Consider the following 20,647-nt stretch of genomic DNA (forward strand, 5'->3'; position numbering starts at 1 on the left):
TTACAAACACTGTTGCTACAAATGTTCCTATTTGTAGCTCCTGGTAAGATATGTCAAAGCATCTCTAGGCTCTGTATCTAGGATTGGAAGAACTGAGTCATAGGATTAATTAATCTTCACTTTACAAGATAATGCCAAGCTGTTCTAACAGTTTACACTCCCACCTGCAGGGTACAAGACTTACTTTAAATCCACTTCTTGCCAATGATTACAATCATCAGACTTTCTAATTTTTCCCAGTCTAGTAATATCTAATTATGTTTTAATGAGCTAATCCTTAATTACCAGTAAGGTTGAAATTTTTTGTATATTCATTTGTCATTTATGTTTCCTCGTCTGAGCAATAATTTTTACGAATTTTGCTGATTTCCTATCATTGTCTTTTTGTTGATTCATAGTTTTACACACACACACACACACACACACGTCTATTTGGAAAATGACTCTTTTGTTCACTGTATGTATTGTAAATATCTCCTTCCAGTTTATGGCTTACATTTCTTTCTTTTCGTGGTGTTCTTTGATGAACAGAAGTTTTGCATTTTAATGAGATCACAATTAGCAATATTTAAAAAATGTCTAGTACTTCCTTAGTGCCTTTTTTTGCTGGTTTAAGAAATTTATCTTACTCTGATGTTATATTCTTCTATATTAATTTTTAAAACTGTGAAGTGTTGCATTTCACCTTTCCATCCTCATCCTACCTGACCTTGACTTTGCGTATGATGTCAGGACAGAGTTCGATTTCATTTTTGCCCCATACATCCCTAGTAATCGACAATGTCACTTATATATTACATCTGGTTCTATGTCAAAGCTCTCTATTCAGTACCATAAGCTTGTCTATACTTGTTCAGGCTGTCTTAGTTACTGTAGCTTTATAACACGTGTAGCTCTTAGTAGAGCCAGTCTAAGCAGACTCTATTCCCACCTTCTTCCTCTGAAGGAAAGTCTTGGCTATTCCAGTCTCTTTGTGCAACCGTACACTTTGTACTCTCAGTTTATTAAGATGCATGAAGAATTCAATGCACTTCTGCTTTGAAATTACATGAACATTATTATTAAAATTCATATTTCTATGGATGAGTGGGGAATAACTCTCCCCGTTTCTGGGTCTTCTTTAAGGTTTCTTTTGTATTAGGGTAATGACCCCAACAGAAAAAGCCCCACATTTCAATGGTCTAACACAATGAAGATTTATTCCAGCTCAGGTAAAGTCCCCTGCAGGCCAGGCAGCCAATCTCCTTACTGAGACCAACTTGAACCCGCTGTCTCCAAGATCACGTGGAAGGACAAGGAGAACTGGAAGAGATGACTGATTCTGAACTGCTTCTCTCGAGCAGTGACGCACCTCACTTCCTCTCAACTCTGTCGTCACTCAGCCATAACAAAACTGCAGAGGCGGCTGCCCCGTGTGGGGGAGCTCGTGGACTATTTGCTGGGCACTCACTGTCTCTGCCAAACCTTTCACATAGATTTATAGTTTTCTTCATGAGGGTTTGTGCATTTTGTTAGATTTATCCCTAGTACCTTGTATTTTTGTTGCTATTGTTAGTTATCTCTATTTTCTTTATCAGGGTATAATTTATATATAACAAAATTCACCAATTTTCAGTGTACAGCTTAGTGGGCTCTGACAAATTTACTCCGTCCTATAACCACCTCGACAAGGAAGATAACGAGCATCTCCATCACTCCTCCAAATTCTCTCCCATCCCTTTGCAGTCAGTCTCCTACTCCTGACTCCTGGCAATCTGCTTTCTGTCACTAAAGTTTTGCCTTTTCTAGAATTTCATATAAATGGAATCATAAAGTTATGTCATGTCTTCTGTCTGATTTCTTCCATTTAGTCGAAAGCCTTTAAGGCCTGTCCACTGTGGTGTGTATTGGAAGCAACCTTCCCCAGCACAAATAGGCCAGGATTTGTTAATTCCTTCCCTCGCTGGTGAACAGGTGGGTTGTTTCCTGTTGGGCTGTTAAGACTAAACCTCCTAAGAACATTCACGTTCAAGTCTTCATGTGGACGTGGATTTTCATTTTTCCCAAATGGCACTGTTGGGTCATTCAGTAAGTGTACATGTTTAACTTTATAAAAAACCACCAGATTATGTTTCAATGCTGGACTGCTTTGCATTCCCACCAGCAGTTGCATGAGAGTTCCACTTACTATAGATCTTTGCAACACTTGATCTTGTCTTTTATTTTGACCATTCAAGATGGTATATTATGTTAACTCTTGGTTTTAATTTCCATTTCCATAATGACTAACGATGTTGAACACCTTATTTTTTTCTTTTGTCTTTTTAAGACTGCACCCGTGGCATATGGAGGGTCCCAGGCTAGGGGTCTAATCAGAGCTGTAGCTGCCGGCCTACGTCAGAACCACAGCAACGCAGGATCCGAGCCGCGTCTGTGACCTATACCACAGCTCAAGGCAACACTGGATTCTTAACCCACTGAGTGAGGCCAGGGATGGAACCTGCAACCTCCTGGTTCCTATTTGGATTTGTTTCCACTGAGCCATGACGGGAACCCCCTGAACCCCTTTTTGAGTGTTTATTTGCTATCTATATGTGTTCTTTGTTAAAGTGACTCTTCAAACCTTTACCCATTTGTTTTTACTGGGTCATTTGTTTAATATTATTAAGTTATAAATAATATATTCAGAATACAAATCCTTCATAAGATATATGGTTTGCAAATATTTTCTCCCAGTTTATGGCTTGCCTTTTCATTTTCCTAACCATGTCTTTCAGAGTAAACATTTTTAACTTTGGTGATACTCAGCTTATCATATTTTTCTTTTATAATTTGTGCCTTTTGACAAGGGCATTAAAATGGTACACTAAAAAATATTTACCTAACACAAAGGAAGGCAGTAACAAAGTAATAGAGAGACAAAAAACAAAGACATACAGAAAACAACAAAATGCCAGGTATAAATCCTACTTCATCAGTAATTAACATAAGATATAAATAGATTAAACACTCAAAAGGCAGAAATTGGCAGGGTGGATTTTTAAAATGATATAATTTTGAGATATATATCTATTTTGAGATATATGTATCAAAATTATATTACATAGTTTCAATATACAAATATATAATTATGTTCTATTAATATTATTCTTTAATATACTAATATATAATACCATTTGTTGACATTATACTATTTAATATATACTACATAAAATCCAGTTATATACTGTCTACGAGAGACACACTTGACATTCCAAAACACATTGAAAGAATATGAAAAGATAAATAAACATTAGCCAAAAGAGTGGCTATGCTAATAATCAGACAAAGGAGTCTTTAAGACAAAATTGTTGCTAATGACAAGAGCTATTTTAAAATAATAAAAGGGGAGTTCCTGTCGTGGCGCAGTGGTTAACGAATCAGACTAGGAACCATGAGGTTGCGGGTTCGATCCCTGCCCTTGCTCAGTGGGTTCAGGATCTGGCGTTGCCGTGAGCTGTGGTGTAGGTTGCAGATGCGGCTCGGATCCCGCGTTGCTGTGGCTCTGGCGTAGGCCAGCGGCTACAGCTCCGATTGGACCCCTAGCCTGGGAACCTCCATATGCCACGGGAGCGGCCCAAGAAATGGCAAAAAGACCAAAAAAACAAAATTTAAAAAAAATAATAAAATGATAAAAGAGTCAATCTGTCAAGAACAATTAGTAATTATAAACATATGTACACCTAACAGCAGAGCCCCCAAATTCAGGAAGCAAACCTGACATAAAAGAGAAACAGTTCAATAGTAATAGCTGTAGACTTCAGTATCCCATTATCAATAATAGATAGAGGAACTAGACAGAAGACCAGCAAGGAAATAGAAAATCTGAACAATATAAACTAATAGGCATCTAGAACATTCCACCTGACCACAGCAAAATTCATAGTCTTCTTAAGAGGACATGAAATATTTTCCAGGACAGACTATGTGTTAAGCTACCAAAAAAGTCTCAATAACTTCAAAAGAATTGAAATCATACATGTGTTCTCTGACCACCATATAATGGTATTAGAAATCAGTAATAGCAGGAAATTTGGAAAATTCACAAATATATGGAAATAAACATACTTCCATAGAACAAGTGGGTCAAAGAAAGCACGCACACGCGTGCGCACACACACACACACACACACACACACACACGCAAAAATAGCAAATTTAAACAAATAGAAACAAAAATGTAACATACCAAAACTTGTGGGGTGCAGCAATAGCAGTGTTCAGGGAGAAATTTACAGCAGTAAGCTCCTATAGTTAAAGAAAAACAAAACAAAACAAAACAAAAAAACCTTAAATCAATAACCTAAACATACACATTAAGAAACTAGGAAAAGATGGAGTTCCCATCGTGGCGCAGTGGTTAACGAATCTGACTAGGAACCATAAGGTTGCGGGTTCGGTCCCTGGCCTTGCTCAGTGGGTTAAGGATCCGGCGTTGCCGTGAGCTGTGGTGTAGGTTGCAGATACGGCTCGGATCCCGAGTTGCTGTGGCTCTGCAGAGTGTAGGCTGGCAGCTACAGCTCTGATTCGACCCCTAGCCTGAGAACCTCCATATGCCGCAGGAGCGGCCCAAGAAATGGCAAAAAGACAAAAAAAACAAAAAACAAAAACAATGACAACTAGGAAAGGAAGAACTGACTAATAAACAAAGCAAAAAAAAAAAAAAAAAAAAGGGAAGGAATCACAAAGATTAGAGAAGAAATAAATAAAATAGAGGACAGAAAGATAATGCAAAAAAATCAGCAAAATCAAGTTAGTTCTTTGAAAAAATGAACAAAACTGACTAAATTTGACAATTTCACAATTGACCCCATTGGAGACAATAAGGCAACTGAGCCCATTTGCAAAAATGATGTAATAGAAATACATACTCTCTGAGAAATGCACAGGCTTTTATATAGAGTAGGTGGACACAGTATTACAGTGCTATTAAAACTCTTAGCTAGAGAACATTTTCCCCCGGTAATTATGACTCTGGGCTACAATTGCTGTTACTGAACCAAAATGAGTCTGCTCACCATCAGTGGCACAGCAGTAAAGCCAATCTACCGACACCAGGTCGTGATGAAAAAAAGTACAGCATTTATTATAGGGTGCCATGTAAGGAGTTCAAGACTCTTCTCTGACTGGCCCGTGGTATTCCTTCCCCCAACTCCACCTACCCACACCGAGATCTCTGGCCTTAGTTCCAGACAGTATCCCTTCTGTGTGTTTGTTTAGAATGTTCATCAGAGAGTTCCCTGGCCATTTCTAGGCAACCTTGTATATGGGATCCTGATCCATCATTTTGCCATCAAGAATACATCCCAGCTCTTCCTCTCCTTTTAGACAAAGCTGCCCAGAATTCTCTGTAAGACCTGGGTTTTGAGTTTATAGGAAAAAGTCACCTTATTCTTAACTCACTAGGACTGACCCTTACCTGTGGTACCTGGTCAACCAAACCCAGTTCAAACTGGGCCCAGCATTGTGTCAAGGATTTGGGGAGCATAGCACTAGCTCTGTGCATCCTCCATATCCTGAGGCCTCAGCCCTTAAGCTGGTGACATGAGACCTAGAACTGTCCTAGAAGGCCCAGCACCACACAGGATGGCTGGGAGCCATCATCAAGGTAGCTGACATGTGAAACAGCTTAGCTCCCCAGTTCTGCACTGATCTCCTCCCCCCTCCAGATAGAAAGTCTCATTAATTCCTAGACTCAGCTCAGCCTTACCTCTGCTGCAAAAGCTTTCTGAGTATAAGCTTTTAGGAAGAATTAGGATTTTGTCCAATTCTCCCCACACTGGGCCACAGTGATCACAAGTCCATCTTCCTCACCAGGCAAGTTCATGGGGTGAACCTTTCCAATGTGCAGGCACTGGAAAGGAGACGATGACAACAAGCACGATTGTTTTCCTCAAGGAGTTCACCTTGAATCGTAAAAGACAGAGAAGAGCACTGGGAACCATTAGGGGACTGAATGGTTAGGCTGGGTGATAAATAGAAATTTAGGAGGCAGAGAAAGCCAGGAGTGAGGGTAGGGAGTCAATCTGAGGCAAAGGGAATAGTACCAAGGTCAAACATCATGGCTTGTTCTGTAAGTGCAAATTGCTCTGTATCGCTAGGGCCAAATTTGGGTCAAAGTGCAGATTAAGTGGCAAATAAAAGGCAAGAGTCCGACAGAGCTCCACTGGATTGTATTTTGCAGAGCAGGTGACAGGGGAGCTCTTGCTTGATGTTGAGTAGGGGAAAGAGGCTGGATTTGAGTTAGAAAAATCAAATAGTTCTGTGCAGGCTGGATGGCCAGTGAGGTTGAGGTAGAGGGATAGGTTGATGAGTTTGCCCAGTGGATGGCAAAGAAGAGCCACAATGCGGGGCATTTGAGAGAATGAGCTGCAGGGTTTGCTGGGCCACGTGTTGTGGTGTTGAGGGATGAGTTCAGAATGGTTCTCAGATTTCTCCTCTGGGACACCAGGTCCACCAAAGGTAGAGCCACTAAGGAGGGGCAGGTGCCTGTGTACACACTGTGATGGGGTGATGGGGCTTTGCTCCAGGACACCGAGGTGAAGGGTGTGGAAAGATGAAATGATCACAACCCAGACACCAGCTGAAGTCAGTCCACTTCTTAAACCCTGACTGGAATTCTCATCTCTGGACCTGGAGAAGGTCTTGCGCCCTCTGATTTCTGTGAACCCTCTGTTTAAACTCTTTTGGTTGCTTCTGGCTCTGAGCTCCCACTTCTGGTGAACCAATCCCATGTGTAGTTGCCCTGACTCATCACACCAGACTCGTGGTCTGTCCACCACCATGTTGGCCCAGATGGCCCTTTCTTTGTTAGGAGGAGGTCAGTCACTCATGCAAGGCCTCGTGCGCATGACAGACTTTATACAAGACTTGGTGAGTTGGAGGGGTTTACGTCACAGAGAAGCAAAGGGCAAAAGCATTAAATTACCTCTCAGATCTTCTCAAAACACTCTTTGGGGCACTGCAAGGGTGGCTGTTTCCCACCTGGGCATCCTCCTGCCTGGCCCCTCATGCTCTTGTCTTGCTGATATACGTGCTGCCTCCCTACCCCCAATTGTTTCAGGAAATTCCAAAGTCTTCTTATTTACAGCAGAGCAAGCGCTCCCTCTCATTCCTCCAGAGCTCAGCTCAGGCCCATTTCTCAAACCCATCAAATCCATAGCAAAAGGATTTGATGAGGAAAGGAGTATCTTGAGATGAACATCATCTACCCTGCTTAGAGGGTAACTGTAGTCTTTTTTATTTTTTGTTTTTTAGGGGCAGCACCCCGCAGCACATGGAAGTTCCCAGGTTAGGGGTCGAATGGGAGCTACAGCTGCTGGCCTACACCACAGCCACAGCAATGCCAGACCCGAGCTGTGTCACACCACAGCTCGTGGCAATGCTAGATCCTTAACCTACTGAGCAAGGCCAGGGATCGAACCCGTATCCTCATGGATTCTGGTCAGATTCTTAAACTGCCAAGCCACTCCCAAGGGTAAATATACTCTTAAAGAACACTTAAAAAACCATTATATACTTTTAAAAGATTATAAAAAATGTAAAATACTGTTTCTTTGAATTACTCCCCCCACCCCTGTGAACTCCCTCTTTTGGTAATTTGGGGACCCAAGGTGAAGAGTCAGGCATCTCCTATCTGTGGCCCCTTGTCTGTGGGTAGGCCTGCCCACCTCCTGTCAATTTGACAGTTGTTCAGTTCTGTTCTCCAGTCTTTCCTGATGATACCACACCCCAGCAGGAAGGTGGCTAAATTTGGGAAGGTCTGATAGACTGGGGAAAAACAGCATTTCTTCATCTACAGCCTTGTTTGTAGCGTTTGTCTTAGAACCAATTGGAGGCCATGCTTGCCCTAGTTCCTAGCACCCAGTCTGTCATTGTGGTCTGAGCCTCTTCTTATGACTGTGCCAGGCAGATAGGTCTTTGTTATACTTCAAGTTCACCCCAGAATACCAAAGGGCCATGGCTTCTAGAATGGGAGGGTCCTGGCACCCGAGGGACCTACCAGGATCCCTCTGAGGGAGTGGAAGGGGGTGTGTGTACAGAAAGCTTTTCCACAGGCTACAGGCCATAAGGCCTGGATGGAGCCTGTCTGTCTATCCATCCAGGAGACACACATCTGCTGTTGTTGGATTCTGCCTTGGCATTAGGCCTTAGAGAGGAGTGAGAAATTATGCCCTCACTGAGCCCACAGTCTAGTGGAAAAAGTCTCAAAAATACATAAATCACTGTGAAATGTGCCAAGAGCTCCACCTAGGGATGCAGAGGAGGTCCGCTTGGTGGGTTCCAGCAGTTAGAACAGGGTGGTAGTGGTGTTCCACGTACAAAGACTGAAAAGCATTTCCCAGGTGGCCTTCTTCGGCTGAACAGTGGGTGCATGCAGCGACAGCACCTGGACCAGAGGCCAAGTCAGGCTGGCGCCTGCTCTGGCACCACAAGCTCCGACTCCACCCTGAGGCCAGCGGGCATGGATGGGAATGATGGGATCCGGGTTTCATAAAGTGCACCCAGCCATAGAGCAGATGAAGTCCCAGGTCTGAGGGAGCAGCTAGTACGGGTGCTGGGCTCTGTTTCTAACCTTCACTCTATTCCAAATTCACAGACGGCAGGGCCTGCGGCTGCTGTGCTCACCACCATCAGGAGCCCACTTTCCTATGCTTAGAAATCTGACAGTGCTATGGACTGAATGTTTTTTATTCCCCCAAAATTCACACATTGAAATCCTAATCCCCAACTTTGTGACAATATTTGAAGGTGGGGCCTTTGGTAGGTGATTAGGCCATGAGGGTGGAGCCCATGATGGGATCAGTGCCCTTATTAGTGCCCCAGAGAACTCTCTCACCCCTTCTTCCACTGAAGACACAGTGACAAGACTGCATCTATGAGCCAGGAGGCGGATCCACCAAACACCAGATATGTCCGTTCCTTGGTCTTGGATTTCTTGAACTGTGAGAAAATAAATATTTGCTGTTTCAGCCCCCAGTCTCAGGTCTTTTTGCTGTAACAGCCCAAGCTAAGACACAGTGCACACAGTCAAAAGGGGAGGTGGCCCAGGAAAGGTGGGATTCCTCGTAGACACCCGTTGCAGGCATCACACACAGGCCTGGCATGGGTCCCGTCTCTGAGCCAACAGAATGAGCTGCTGCCCGGGATGTTGCCACATCAGGGACTTGGCCTACACACCATTCAGGAATGCTGCGCTCTTCTGCCAAGGTCACCTGGGTCTTTCTCAGAGGGGTCACCTGAAATCCTTCAGGCTCTCAGTCCTTACACAGGGGAGTGATGGGGTGGAAGTGGGGACAGGGACAGACCCATCTTTGGGAGCTGGGGGACACCCAGATCACCGCCTGGCTCACCTGCCATACCTCCCTGGGTGCCCCTTAGAACTCCTGGCTTTGCAGTTACAAGGGCAACAGTGATGCCCACTTGAGGCTGGGAAATGGGACCCCGAAGTCCTGTTTTCCTAAGGAAAAAGAAAAATAACTCTCTGTCCAGACCAGAGTTTGATTGGATTAAAAAAAGTGTATTGGATTTCCAATACTAAATAAAAACATGAAATTGTTTTTCAAAAAGCCATAGAGTTTACAGCATCAACTACAGAAAAGGCCAAACAAGTGTGTACAGCAACTAGTCCCCAGCAGCCCTCCAGGACCCCTTCCAGCAGGTGACAAGGCAACAGACACATTTGTTTCAAACCCTCCTGAAGGAAGCTGCTGGCCAGCAGCTCAACTAGGACATTACAAGACACACAATGGTTTAATTTCAAAAGTCACAGGAAAATGTAAGAAAATGTATTAAATTGTGAAAAGGTGCAATACAGAATAGCTTTCCTTTTTCTTAATTTTAAAAAATCCCCCAACTTTGAACAGTTATTTATTTAAAAATAAGCCCCTCCCCCCGCCCCAGCTCTGTGGCAGTATCCAGGTACCAAGGCCCTGAGGTAACAGAAGGGTCAGGGTTCATGGGAGGGAATGCCCCCAACACCGAGCATGTTTCTTTGGGCAAAAGGTAAGACAGATTCTGAGGAGTCTAGACCTCCTGGTGTCCAGAGTGCTGTGAGTGCTTTTAGGATCAGTTTAAGTGCACTGGGCTTTCTGAACCCTGCCTGGCACTTATCCTCCACGACCAGCTAGCAGGGCAGCAGGAGTTCTAACACTGCACTCTTCATTGCCCCCGATTAAGAGTTCATTTTCTAGAAATGCAGTGCTCATTTTCTCTTGACTAAACAGGAGAAATAAGCAATGGACAAGGCCAGTGGGGTGGCTGTGGGCAGGGCAGGGCACAGGCCCCAGGGCAGGAGGGCAACTGTGCCCACTGGGGGTCTCGGCAGCTGACCTCTTCTTGGCTACAGAACCAAAGCCCAACTGGCCTTCTATTCTACCTTCCATACTCTCTTCTGGGGATTTGTTGGGGAGTATGGGAAGATGCCTGAGGGTCAGTCCTGTATGTTTTCATAATATATTCTTAATATTAGAAAACGAAACCCCACCTCAGTTTCTTACCTTTTTAAGAAAAAGCACCTGCAAAGACAAAGGCTTGTGGTGGCCTCTCAGCACCGCTCAGAGACATCCTACTGCCCTGTTCGAATCAGGGGCTCAGCTGAGCTGCGGGGATAGAGGGGGGCAGGCCGCTGTCCCCATCCCCTGCCACTTACAGAACAATGTTCGCAAAGAAGTGGGGAGCTTCATGGGCGCCACGGCCCCTGCCTGCTTCATTCTTGTTAACGTCTTCCCCACAGGGTTCTGAGGCTGGAAGTGAGAGATGGACTGGTGGAGGAAAAGAACCAGAGAAACAAGGAGTCCTACATGGGAACAAAGCTCCCTCAACTTCCAACTTCCCCAAAGGGGACACCTGGTAACAGCAGGAAAGGGTCTCCATCTTCTCTGAGTTCCCAGCAACTTGTCCAGGCTTGGGCCCTATCCTGCATCACTTCTGCAACACAGAGCCTGACTCCTCAGCATGGACATTCCTGTCAGGGTATGATCAAGACACCAGGGCAGCTACATCCTGGAACCCTCCTATTGCACAGAAGAATTTTTATACCAGATCCAAATGAAACTCCAGTTGCAACTTAGTGACAATAGAGATGGACATGCCAGGACAATAAAGACGCTTCCATTCTCTGCAGGCTTCTGGAAGAAAGTACAATGACTGAAACATTCACAGGACCTCAGCAGCCCCTCCATTTCCAATTCCCAAACCCCCCAGCCCACCCCCACCCAATACTGAAACTGCACAGAAAGCAACAAACAAGTCTTTCCAATGTTACATTTCATTCAAATAGATCTGTAATCTCACAGTGATGAGAGGAGAAAGTCAGGCCTTTAATAATTATAATAAAAAAATAATAAAAAGCTTACAAACAGCAATGCAGTATTTCCTCCCCCCCTCAAAGTGATGGATTAACAGCCGGTAGAGGATGCAATGACTCAGAATCAAAAAAATAAAAACAAAAAAAACACAAGCCAACCCCTGGAACAACCCACACTGTCAATGACTTTCCATACGTAATTCAAACAAGTAGTCAAATAAGTCAACCACTTGTGAAGAACACCACGGACTTCCTTGGTTTTTGATAGTGTTTTTCTTTTGAAGGTAAAATAAAATAGGACACAAATAAAATTGTACATAAATGCCAATGTCTACACTCCATAAAGGCGATGCCATCGCAGCACGAAGACACAGCCTGACCACAAAGTGAAACGCAGGTCACACTTCTTGCCTCTTCCCTGGACACAAAATTTTGGCCCATGGTGCCCAGTCCTGCAGGGTTTCAGCAGGCAAAGGGAAGCTGCCTCGACACGGGCGTCTTCCAGGCTGACCAGGAGAAGGCAGTGGCCATGCCTAGAGCTGGCCCCACGCAGGGGTGCTGGCCAGTTGGCCTGCTCACTCTGTGTTCTCAAGTGCTGTCCTCTCGTGCTCTGTACAATTCCTTGTTTTCAAGGCTCAGTCCCAAGACTTCTAGATTCAGGTCTGGAGTCACGTCCCGGTGAAGGTCATCATGCTGTCGTGATGGCGTTTAGGTCCTTCATCAGTCCTTCCAGGTGGGCCATCTCTTTGGTCAGCTCATCTGGTTCATAGCTCTATGGAAAACAGACACTGTTACTGGCTTTTCCAGAAGGGCCCACAGGGAGGTCAAGGCCTCAAGTGGTCAGTGATGAAAGTACCTGAGAGACTGGACTCCCCATGGCCCTCTGGCCTGGAAGAGTCAGAGGCTGCAGGATGTGCCCAAGCCAGCAACCACTCACTTCTCTCTACTGCAAAATGCCTTTCCCCAAACACACCCTGCCAGGGTCACATGGACCTCACAGGCCAGAGCCCTGCCACTCACCCCTTCTAGTCTCTGTCAGAGCCAACAGAGCTGGTATGTTCCCTAACCTCTGAGCCCCAAACTTTCCTCCTGAGAGAGTCCTGTACCTGGAAACGCAGAGGCAGAACATGTTTATTGGAATGTTGGAATGAAAGACCTAGGAGAGACCCTACTGATTTCTGTTTTCAGAGCAACCACTCAGGCACCTTCCTCTCCAGCATTCTGCTCAGAAAAGGTCACCAAGGGGAACTGAGGGGTAGAAGAACATGCAGATGATTCAAATTAAGACAAGAGGAACTGAAAGAAAGGACAGAATTAAAAGGAAGGCAGGTGGGTGGGCTGGTATGACAAGCTAATCCAAGCAGATCAAACCCTCAGCAGAGCCCTGGCTTAGAGGAGCTGCTCAGTGTGTATCTGCTGAGTGCGTGAGTGCATCAGCCTCACACTTCTGGGCCGACAGAGTATCAGCGTGCTCTGTGCACTTCTAGGCCTTGAGACTTGCCCCTAGCCGTCCTGGTAGGGCTGGTGACCCTGGCCACTTACACTCTCGGAGTCTTCCAGCATCCTTGTGGTCTCCTGCACTTCAGGGGCACTGGGAACCACCACTGGCATTGGAGGCCGGCTCCTTCCTAAAGTCCCGATGGAGGCCGTCTTCACTGAGTGAATGTGATGATTGAGAGCTGAGGGGGAAAGGGCACCATCAGGTGTGTGGCTGAGACTGCTTCCCAGACCTCACAAATGCTTAGGTTCAAATGCTGCTCAGGGAGAGAGGGGCACCCAGACACAGTGCAGAGATCCTGCTCTGAAAGGACTGGAACAGGACGCAAGGAGGGAGAAAGCAGTGCATCCAAGAGGCCAGAGAAAATATTCCATTTGGCTTTAGAAAACTCATCTCCTAATCCAATGGTTCTCCAAGTGTGGTGGTATGTGGGCTCCTTGCCAGATGTCTGGGAGGTCAAAACTCTCTTCATAGTAATACCAAGACATTTTTCTCCTTCCACCCATGGTACAAAAGCAACAGTGGGTAAAACTGATGAAGCCTTCGCACAAATTAAGGCAGTGGCACCAAACTGTAAAGTCATTCATGGTCATGCATACTTGCAGTTTAAAGAAGAGCCACTCTAACTTAAGATCATCCATAATGAAGTAGCAAAAATTATGAGGAGTTTCCTGTGGCACAGTGGGTTAAGGATTCAGGATTGTCACTGCAGCGGCTCAGGTCACTGCTGTGGTGTAGATTTGATCCCTGGCCTGGGAACTTCCACATGCCGTGGGCACAGCCAAAAAAAAAATATGTTATGAAATCTCAATTCTGATTACACATCTTTTAAATATTCTAAAATGGAGAGTATGGGCAAAGCACTTTTGACACCAAAGCAGGGTGGCTGTCTTCAAGGACGGCACTTGAGACTGACTGAAAGCTGAAGTGTGGCTTTCAGCACCAAACACAAATGCTAGTTCAAAGGAGGACAAACTGGTTATTCAGACTTGAGCATTTGTCAGATATTTTCTAGAAAGTGAATGAAGTAAGCCAGTCATTTCGAGGAAAACAATGGACAGTACTTACTTCCAATGATAAACTCTAAGTTCAGAGCTGAAAAACAGAATTTTGAAAAACTTGCATCTGCCACCATGAGCCTGAGAGCTTCCCAACACTTACAGACTTTCGCGAAATTAATGAGTGCATTTTTAGGTACTGTTTAATGAAATGGGTCAAGATTTGGAGGATCTGTGTAACTCAGTGAACCAATACTTTCCAAATGACCAGTATGTGATGTTCAGTATCATGCATGCAAAGTACAAGATAGGAGTTCCTGTTGTGGCTCAGCAGAAACAAATCTGACTAGTACCCATGAGGATACAGGTTTGATCCCTGGCCTCGCTCAGTGGGTTAAAGTTCTGGTGTTGCTGTGATCTGTGGTGTAGGTTGCAGATGCAGCTCAGATCCCTAGCCTGGGATTTGACCCCTAGCCTGGGAACCTCCATATGCTGTGGGTGTAGCTCTAAAAAACAAACAAACAAAAAACAAAGTACAAGATAGATGGGTTTAATGGAACAGAATATGCATAATTCTATCGCTTCTGATTCCATATTACAAACAAACCTATAAGAAAATATTACTTGTTGAGTTTTGCTATAGTATCAAATAAGAATAGTCAAAGTTATCTGAAAAGTTTATAAAAATAATCCTCCCTTTTCTAACTACATTATCTCTGAAGCTAGATTTCTTTCAATCAAAACAACATATTGCAGCAGCAGCCCGACTGCAGAAGCAGGTGTGGGAATCCAGCCGTCTCCTAGTAAGTGAGACATTAAGGAGATCTGCAAAAATATAGGACAATGATACTTTTCCCACTATATTTTGAAGTAATTATTTTTCATAAAATATGCTATTTATCTCAACATGAGTGACTTATTTCTATTTTTAAATGAATATACATCTCAGTTTTAATTTCTAATCTAATAAGTAATGATAGGTATAACCCATGTGAAGAAAAGCTTTTCTGCAGCTTCCATGGTTTTTAAGAGTACAAAAGGGTCCTGATAAAAAAGCTTGAAAACCAGTGACTTATTCTGAAACAAACCATCATAATAGATAAGAATATGAAAGAACGAAGAAAACATGCCTCTGAGGTCAGAGGCCTTTTGCTGAGCCATGTGAACTTGGGGAGTTGACTTCCCTTCTATAGGGTTACTTCCCTGTCCCGAGCATCTTTCTTATTTCCAAGTCATGGCCTCCCTGACTCTTCTCCAGCTGGCAGGAACCCTACGGAGCAAGGCAATTCCAAAAGGCCATGCAGAGCACATCTGCTGCTCAGACCCACGCCACTGGATTTTACCCCTGAGGGTTCTGCACTCAGAACACAAAGTCAGCCCTTCCTCCCTGACGAACTATTCTCTGGTTTTGTTATGTGTTCCCAGAGGAGGAGAGCCCTACACTCCCTGAGCGAGGCGGTTCCCCTACTACACTAGGGAACCGCCTCGCTCAGGGAGGCGGTTAAGCTTGGAGGACATTTCCTTTGTTACTCTTCAAAGAGGAGGTGACTTGTGCCATAAGCCAGGGCCAAAGGACCCTCCTGGTGGTGCTGCTGACCTCACTCACCTTGCTGGGATAGTAACGGTGTGCTGGGCAACGCTGGGTCATACGTGGGAGGACCTGGGGGCGGGACTGCTGGCACGGCAAAGCTCTTCAGTGGGTGGGAAGGGCGAACGTGGGCTGTAGGAAGACTCTGGCCTGAATCTTCCTCTTGGGAGCTGGCCAAGTAAGAGGAGCTGGTAGCACCTTCAGGATCCTGGTGATCAGTACAGCATGTTTGAGACGAGGAGGCTGGCATGGTGTCAGTGCTGGGGGTGTTTCGAACGGATTCTGCAGCAGGAAAATCTAAACGTCAGCATTTCTTTTACGATTAAGCATATGCACATTTCAGGGTTCTGGCTACTTCTAAGGGTGCCTGAAGCTAGCTCAGTAAGCATTTAGGACCAGTGCTAGTGCAAGGGTACATGGATTAGCACCACTGTCAAGGTTAAGTAAGAATGGTCTAATCATAGAGTCCCAAACAACCAGATGCTGGTATTTTCTCATCTACCAACTAACTGGTCACAATTTTATAGATTTAAAGTTCTCCTCGGTACTCACATATAAAGGTTCCTGAGATGTTGTTTATTAAGTATAAAAGATAATTAAAAATTTCACTCATTGATTGACAGTCTTAGAGACCAGCCTTTCACAGACAACATGCCTCATCAGCAAGACTGGCTGGGTACCTGACAAACACCAGCTCTGCCTGCAAGGCCTGGTGTCATCGCAGGAGAGGCAGTGGCTGCCACAGGCCCTGACACTCTCTGGCAACTGTGCACAGCCTCCCCAGAGCAACAGCTCCACAGCTCAGGTGAGACTTGGACAACCAAACAGTCCAGAAGTCTGCAAATGGCTTTAAGATCATGCCACAAGGTGTCTGGGCTCCAGAGAAAGAAACAGGGGTAGATCAGCCAGGAGAAGGGGAACACTCGGGAATAACATGACAAAAATCTCAAAATGTGAGGAGGGGTCAGAGTTGTTTTGGAAGGCAGCACAGTGGGGTAGAAAAAGCACTAGCTTGGAAGTCAGATAGACCTGAACACTAAAATCTCGGCATAGGAGCTGGGTGAACTCGGCAGTCACCAAATCTCTGAGTTGTTTCTTTGCCTATAAAAGCAGGGAGAATACCACATAATTCGCTGAGGATTAATTGAGAAGATGTATGAAAAGCGCTGAACACAGGGCTTGAATAATTGATAAGGCTTTTTTCTTTGGAAATTGCTGAGGGCTTACTCTGAGCCAGGCACCATGCTAAGTGCTTTATACTCATCGGCTTGTGTAATCCTCACAGTAACTCATTAGACTCTGGGAGGTGGAGCATGGCCCCAGGACACAGGACAGATGGGACAGGATTCCGAAGCCCCTGTCCCAAGCTCATGCTCCATCCCTTACCCACTACACTCCTTGTCCATGCACAAAACCACCCAACCCCGACTGCAGGGGCAGAAGCAGCACAAGACCCAGGGAGACCTTTCCAACAGTGTGAGCTGGTGCAGATGCCCATGCCCACCCTGAGAGGGGCCTGGAGAACACCAGCTGAGGGCCACAGACTGCACCAGGGAGCCTGAAGGAGGGCCTACCTTGACTCCTAGAGTCCTCAACCTTATAAAGGAGAAGAAAATCTTTTAAGCAGAATGCATGAGCCATCTGCAGAAATCTAACCTGAGCTGACGTAGCAATGAATCAGTTCCCTTGGGCTCTCAGGAGATGGACCATGCAGTCATGGGTGCTACTCCCTTCACTTAAAGGCCTTGGGTTCTGGGAATGAGGGACTCACACCGCCCCCTGTCCCCAAGTGTTGAAAGCCTGGCTGTGATAACCCTCCCAGGCCTAGGTCACTTCTTGTCTTCTCCAGAGGTGTGCTAAGGACCTCACTTCTTAGGCTTGATCAAGCCAGCCATCACCACAGCTGGGAAGCTGCTGGTCTCACCCTGTGTGTTCCTGGGCCTGGTGGAAACTGGTTAGGGATGGTGGCAAGAATGAGGAGAGAGAAAGCAGGCTTTAGAATGGACCACGTCAGCATGTACTGGCAGATATGCTAGGTGAGCTCTGAGCACGCAGGCCTACCTTGGCTGCTCCAACTGCCTTAATTTCTGAGGCCAGAGATGGTGAGAAGTGTGAAAAAAGAAAAGAGGGTTCCTTACGTGAGTCAGAATGTGGTACAACTCCAGAGGACACCAGCACATCATATTCCCTGTGAAGGGTATGCCCCCAAATCATGCCACCCCTCTGGCCCATGAGACAAACTGTGCTGTAATTAAAATACCTGCTTTGGTGAGGGGCCTACTACCTAACTGACTGACCTCTCAGAGTTAAAGACACACAAAATGCACAGTTGCTGAGCGCTTGGACAAGTGGAAAGTATGTCTCCTGCATCAGGTGGTGGTGACACAGTAAACTTCTAAGGAAAAGACACAGTAAATGCCCTTGAGAACAAGGATGGCCCTGGCCGAGATCTAGTCATGTCAAGCCCACATCTCCAGGGCTACGGCAACACTGTGGGCTCCTGAGATGCAGGAAAATACAATAGTAGGAGAACTCAGACCACCTTTGGATACTTGCACTACATTTTAAATCCTCTTCAGTGGCTCTATCACTAGATTTACCTTCTTATATACCCTTTTGTCATGAAAACAAAAACCCTTTACTGGTGCAAACTGTTATTTTTCCATATCTTCATTTTCTGCCTAAATCCATATAGAACCAAACTTTTACCAACACTGGACCAGTTGGGTGAGGGCTGGGCAGGAGCCCTGGCCTTCTTGCCAACCTTCAACCCCTTCCCCACCCAGGAGATAAGAGGAGGAGGGGGCAGATCAGAGAAGAGCCTGCCACGCACTCAGAGAGGCCCACGTTCTAGTGGGTGAGATCCTCTGCCTTAACAACAGAGAAACAGGGTCAGAACACAAAAACCACTTGCTAATAGGAGCAGATCTGGAAGGCTGCTTTTTCTGGTCTGTTCTATCTCAGACTATGTCTGTGAAGCAGACTTTGGTTCTCCATAGGGTCTCGTGCAGACTATCTTCCCTTAAATGCAGGACCCCAAACCTGGACTGGAGGGAACGAGAGGCTGATTTTTTATTTAGACATGAGTTCAAGCAGCAGCAGTCTCCAAAGTAAGTAAAGGTGGGAAGTAGATAACTCCCAGAGTTATTAATTAGGCATCTCTTGATAAGCTCTGACCTTCATCTGATGTTCTGGGTATGTTTATAATTGATCAGAACTTAAAGTAGGAGGAGATGTTACTGACAACTCAAGCTTCTAGCATGAAGTTTTGAGTTTCTTTTAAAATGAATTTACTTGACATTTCCTTATTTCTCAGAACTACCAAAACTTAGTTCTACTAGTAACATCTGTAATTATTAACAGATAAGTGGCAAAGGGCAGAAAAAGAGTACTCTGTATATATGACAAGTTTTTGCACCTTAAAACTGAGAGGATGGAAATTAATGAGTTCCATTTGCCATTTCTTCACCTTCACTATTTCTCCTTAAAAATGTTTTAATAAGGCTGTTTATTAAGATTTCCAAACCAGAACATGTTTGTCTCATAATGTATCTCTTTAAATACACTGCAGATTGTTAGGCTAATTTCTATTTATTTTTAGGATGATCTATGCCTATGCAGCCCTTTCTAATTTCAATAATCCACTAGGCAACCTGAGGTTTACAATATGCACAAGCTTGATGTAGCCACTGGCCCTGCCGCCCCCATATGTTGCTCCTACTTTGGTTCATGGCAGAAGTACGTAATTAAGACCTAATATAAAAAGTACATTATGGCTGCCCTGCGAACCCTCCTAAAATTAGGGTGACTGCAAGGCAAAGGCAACCTCTAGTGCCTGAAAATCACCCAGAATACATTTTCTTTTCAACCTGGAGGATTAAAAAATAAAACTGAAAATACAACTGAATTAAGACGCAAGTTGATGGAACAAGACATGGTTATGTGATTAGAGTTATGTTTTTGCTAAAACGACACCTTGCACCGAGCACTTAAAACTTTGGGAGAAAAATGGAGGGGATTTTACAGAAACAAATTTGAGTCAGTAACAGAAACATTATGATAAATAAAGAACACTGAGAAAAATTTCAAATCCTTCTAGGCAGGGCAAGTCCTCCCCATTGCAGCTTGTGAACGCCTTCCACCTGGGGCTCCATCCTCATCTCTCACCTGTGGAATTGGCCCTGTCTGAAAGGGACATGGATGTGCCAATGGGCCATGGGCTGCCTGGGTGGTAGAGATGACTGCGAGCTGGAGAAGCGAGGCTGCTGGAGTGGAAATGATGGTGAGGGTTATCGAGGGAATGGATGGGATGGGCACTAATCACAGCTGTGAATGAACACAAGACAGAGAAATGCTTAACATGCTTGCACAGACACACACAAATCACAGTTCAAGAGTAGTTAACCCCTGCCCGCCTCCCCTGCAGTACAACCACTCCCTTGGCCTTTTGGTGGCAGCTGGTTGGATTTGGATTAATTAAGCCATGGATTTTACATTCGTTTTAAAAAATCAACACATTCCTATGCATATTTCTCTAGATACACACAGAAAGAAAAAAGCCTGAGGATTTTTTACAAAAATGTTATCTTGTGGAGAAGAGTGGACAAGATTTAAAAAAAAAAAATTCTTTTGGTTTATCTTCATTTTCCAATTCTTCTACAATAAACAGGATTATCTGAGTTATTAAAAATATCTATTTGAATATATCACAAAATATAAATCCAAAAGCAAACAAATGATGGTCTGGGTAGCTTTTTTTTTTTTTCCCTTGCCAAAAAGATACAAGTCTCCTTCGAGTATATTCCTAATTCCTTCTGCCTGCAATAGGTATTTCGGCTGAATGAATTAAGTAGCTGTTTAATCACTTTTCATATCTTAAAAGGAATGCAAATGGAATTGAACTCTTATGGGCCAATCTAGTTCTAAAAGCATGAAACACAGGCCTAGGGCACCATTTTTTCCTGCTTCTAGTCTTGGAGCTCAGCCACATCCATTCACATTTTAAAATATAAATGGATCTTTCCTAAATTGCCTCTTTCCTTCCCACACTGGCTCAGGAATTCAACTTGCTGCATTTAGCAAGTGAATACAAATTTCCACACAGATACTCTACATATAACTTTCTATGAAGACAAAGTGGTTCTTTAATGAGGCTTCATTATCGCTCCCAGAAATGGAAACAAAATCAGAAGCCCAGCTGAGGTATAAACTTTTCCTCGGTACTCCCTTAGAGTGGC

At 44.6% G+C, this 20,647-nt stretch overlaps 1 protein-coding gene across 16 annotated transcripts in view; it reads right to left on the reverse strand.

Annotated features, from left to right (window-relative positions):
• Positions 1-9,517: 9,517 nt before the first annotated feature.
• Positions 9,518-20,647, reverse strand: part of NEO1 (neogenin 1) — a 234,381-nt gene continuing 223,251 nt past the window's right edge. For 8 of the 16 annotated variants that reach the window (XM_021099089.2, XM_021099088.2, XM_021099087.2 and 5 more), the window contains 4 exons: positions 19,578-19,736; positions 15,429-15,692; positions 12,869-13,005; positions 9,518-12,098 (listed from right to left, as the gene is read on the reverse strand). In XM_021099089.2, the coding sequence (XP_020954748.2) occupies positions 12,015-12,098; positions 12,869-13,005; positions 15,429-15,692; positions 19,578-19,736 (644 nt within the window). In that variant the 3' untranslated portion in view covers positions 9,518-12,014. The remainder of the gene's footprint in view (positions 12,099-12,868; positions 13,006-15,428; positions 15,693-19,577; positions 19,737-20,647) is intronic. The other 8 variants (XM_021099097.2, XM_021099096.2, XM_021099095.2 and 5 more) reach the window with 1 other exon arrangement.

The sequence above is a fragment of the Sus scrofa genome, chromosome 7 (assembly GCF_054392235.1).
Source record: "Sus scrofa isolate SSC_HxYL_T2T_F1_AM1 chromosome 7, Sscrofa_HxYL_maternal_Yorkshire_Landrace_v2.0, whole genome shotgun sequence".
Classification (NCBI taxonomy): domain Eukaryota; kingdom Metazoa; phylum Chordata; class Mammalia; order Artiodactyla; family Suidae; genus Sus; species Sus scrofa.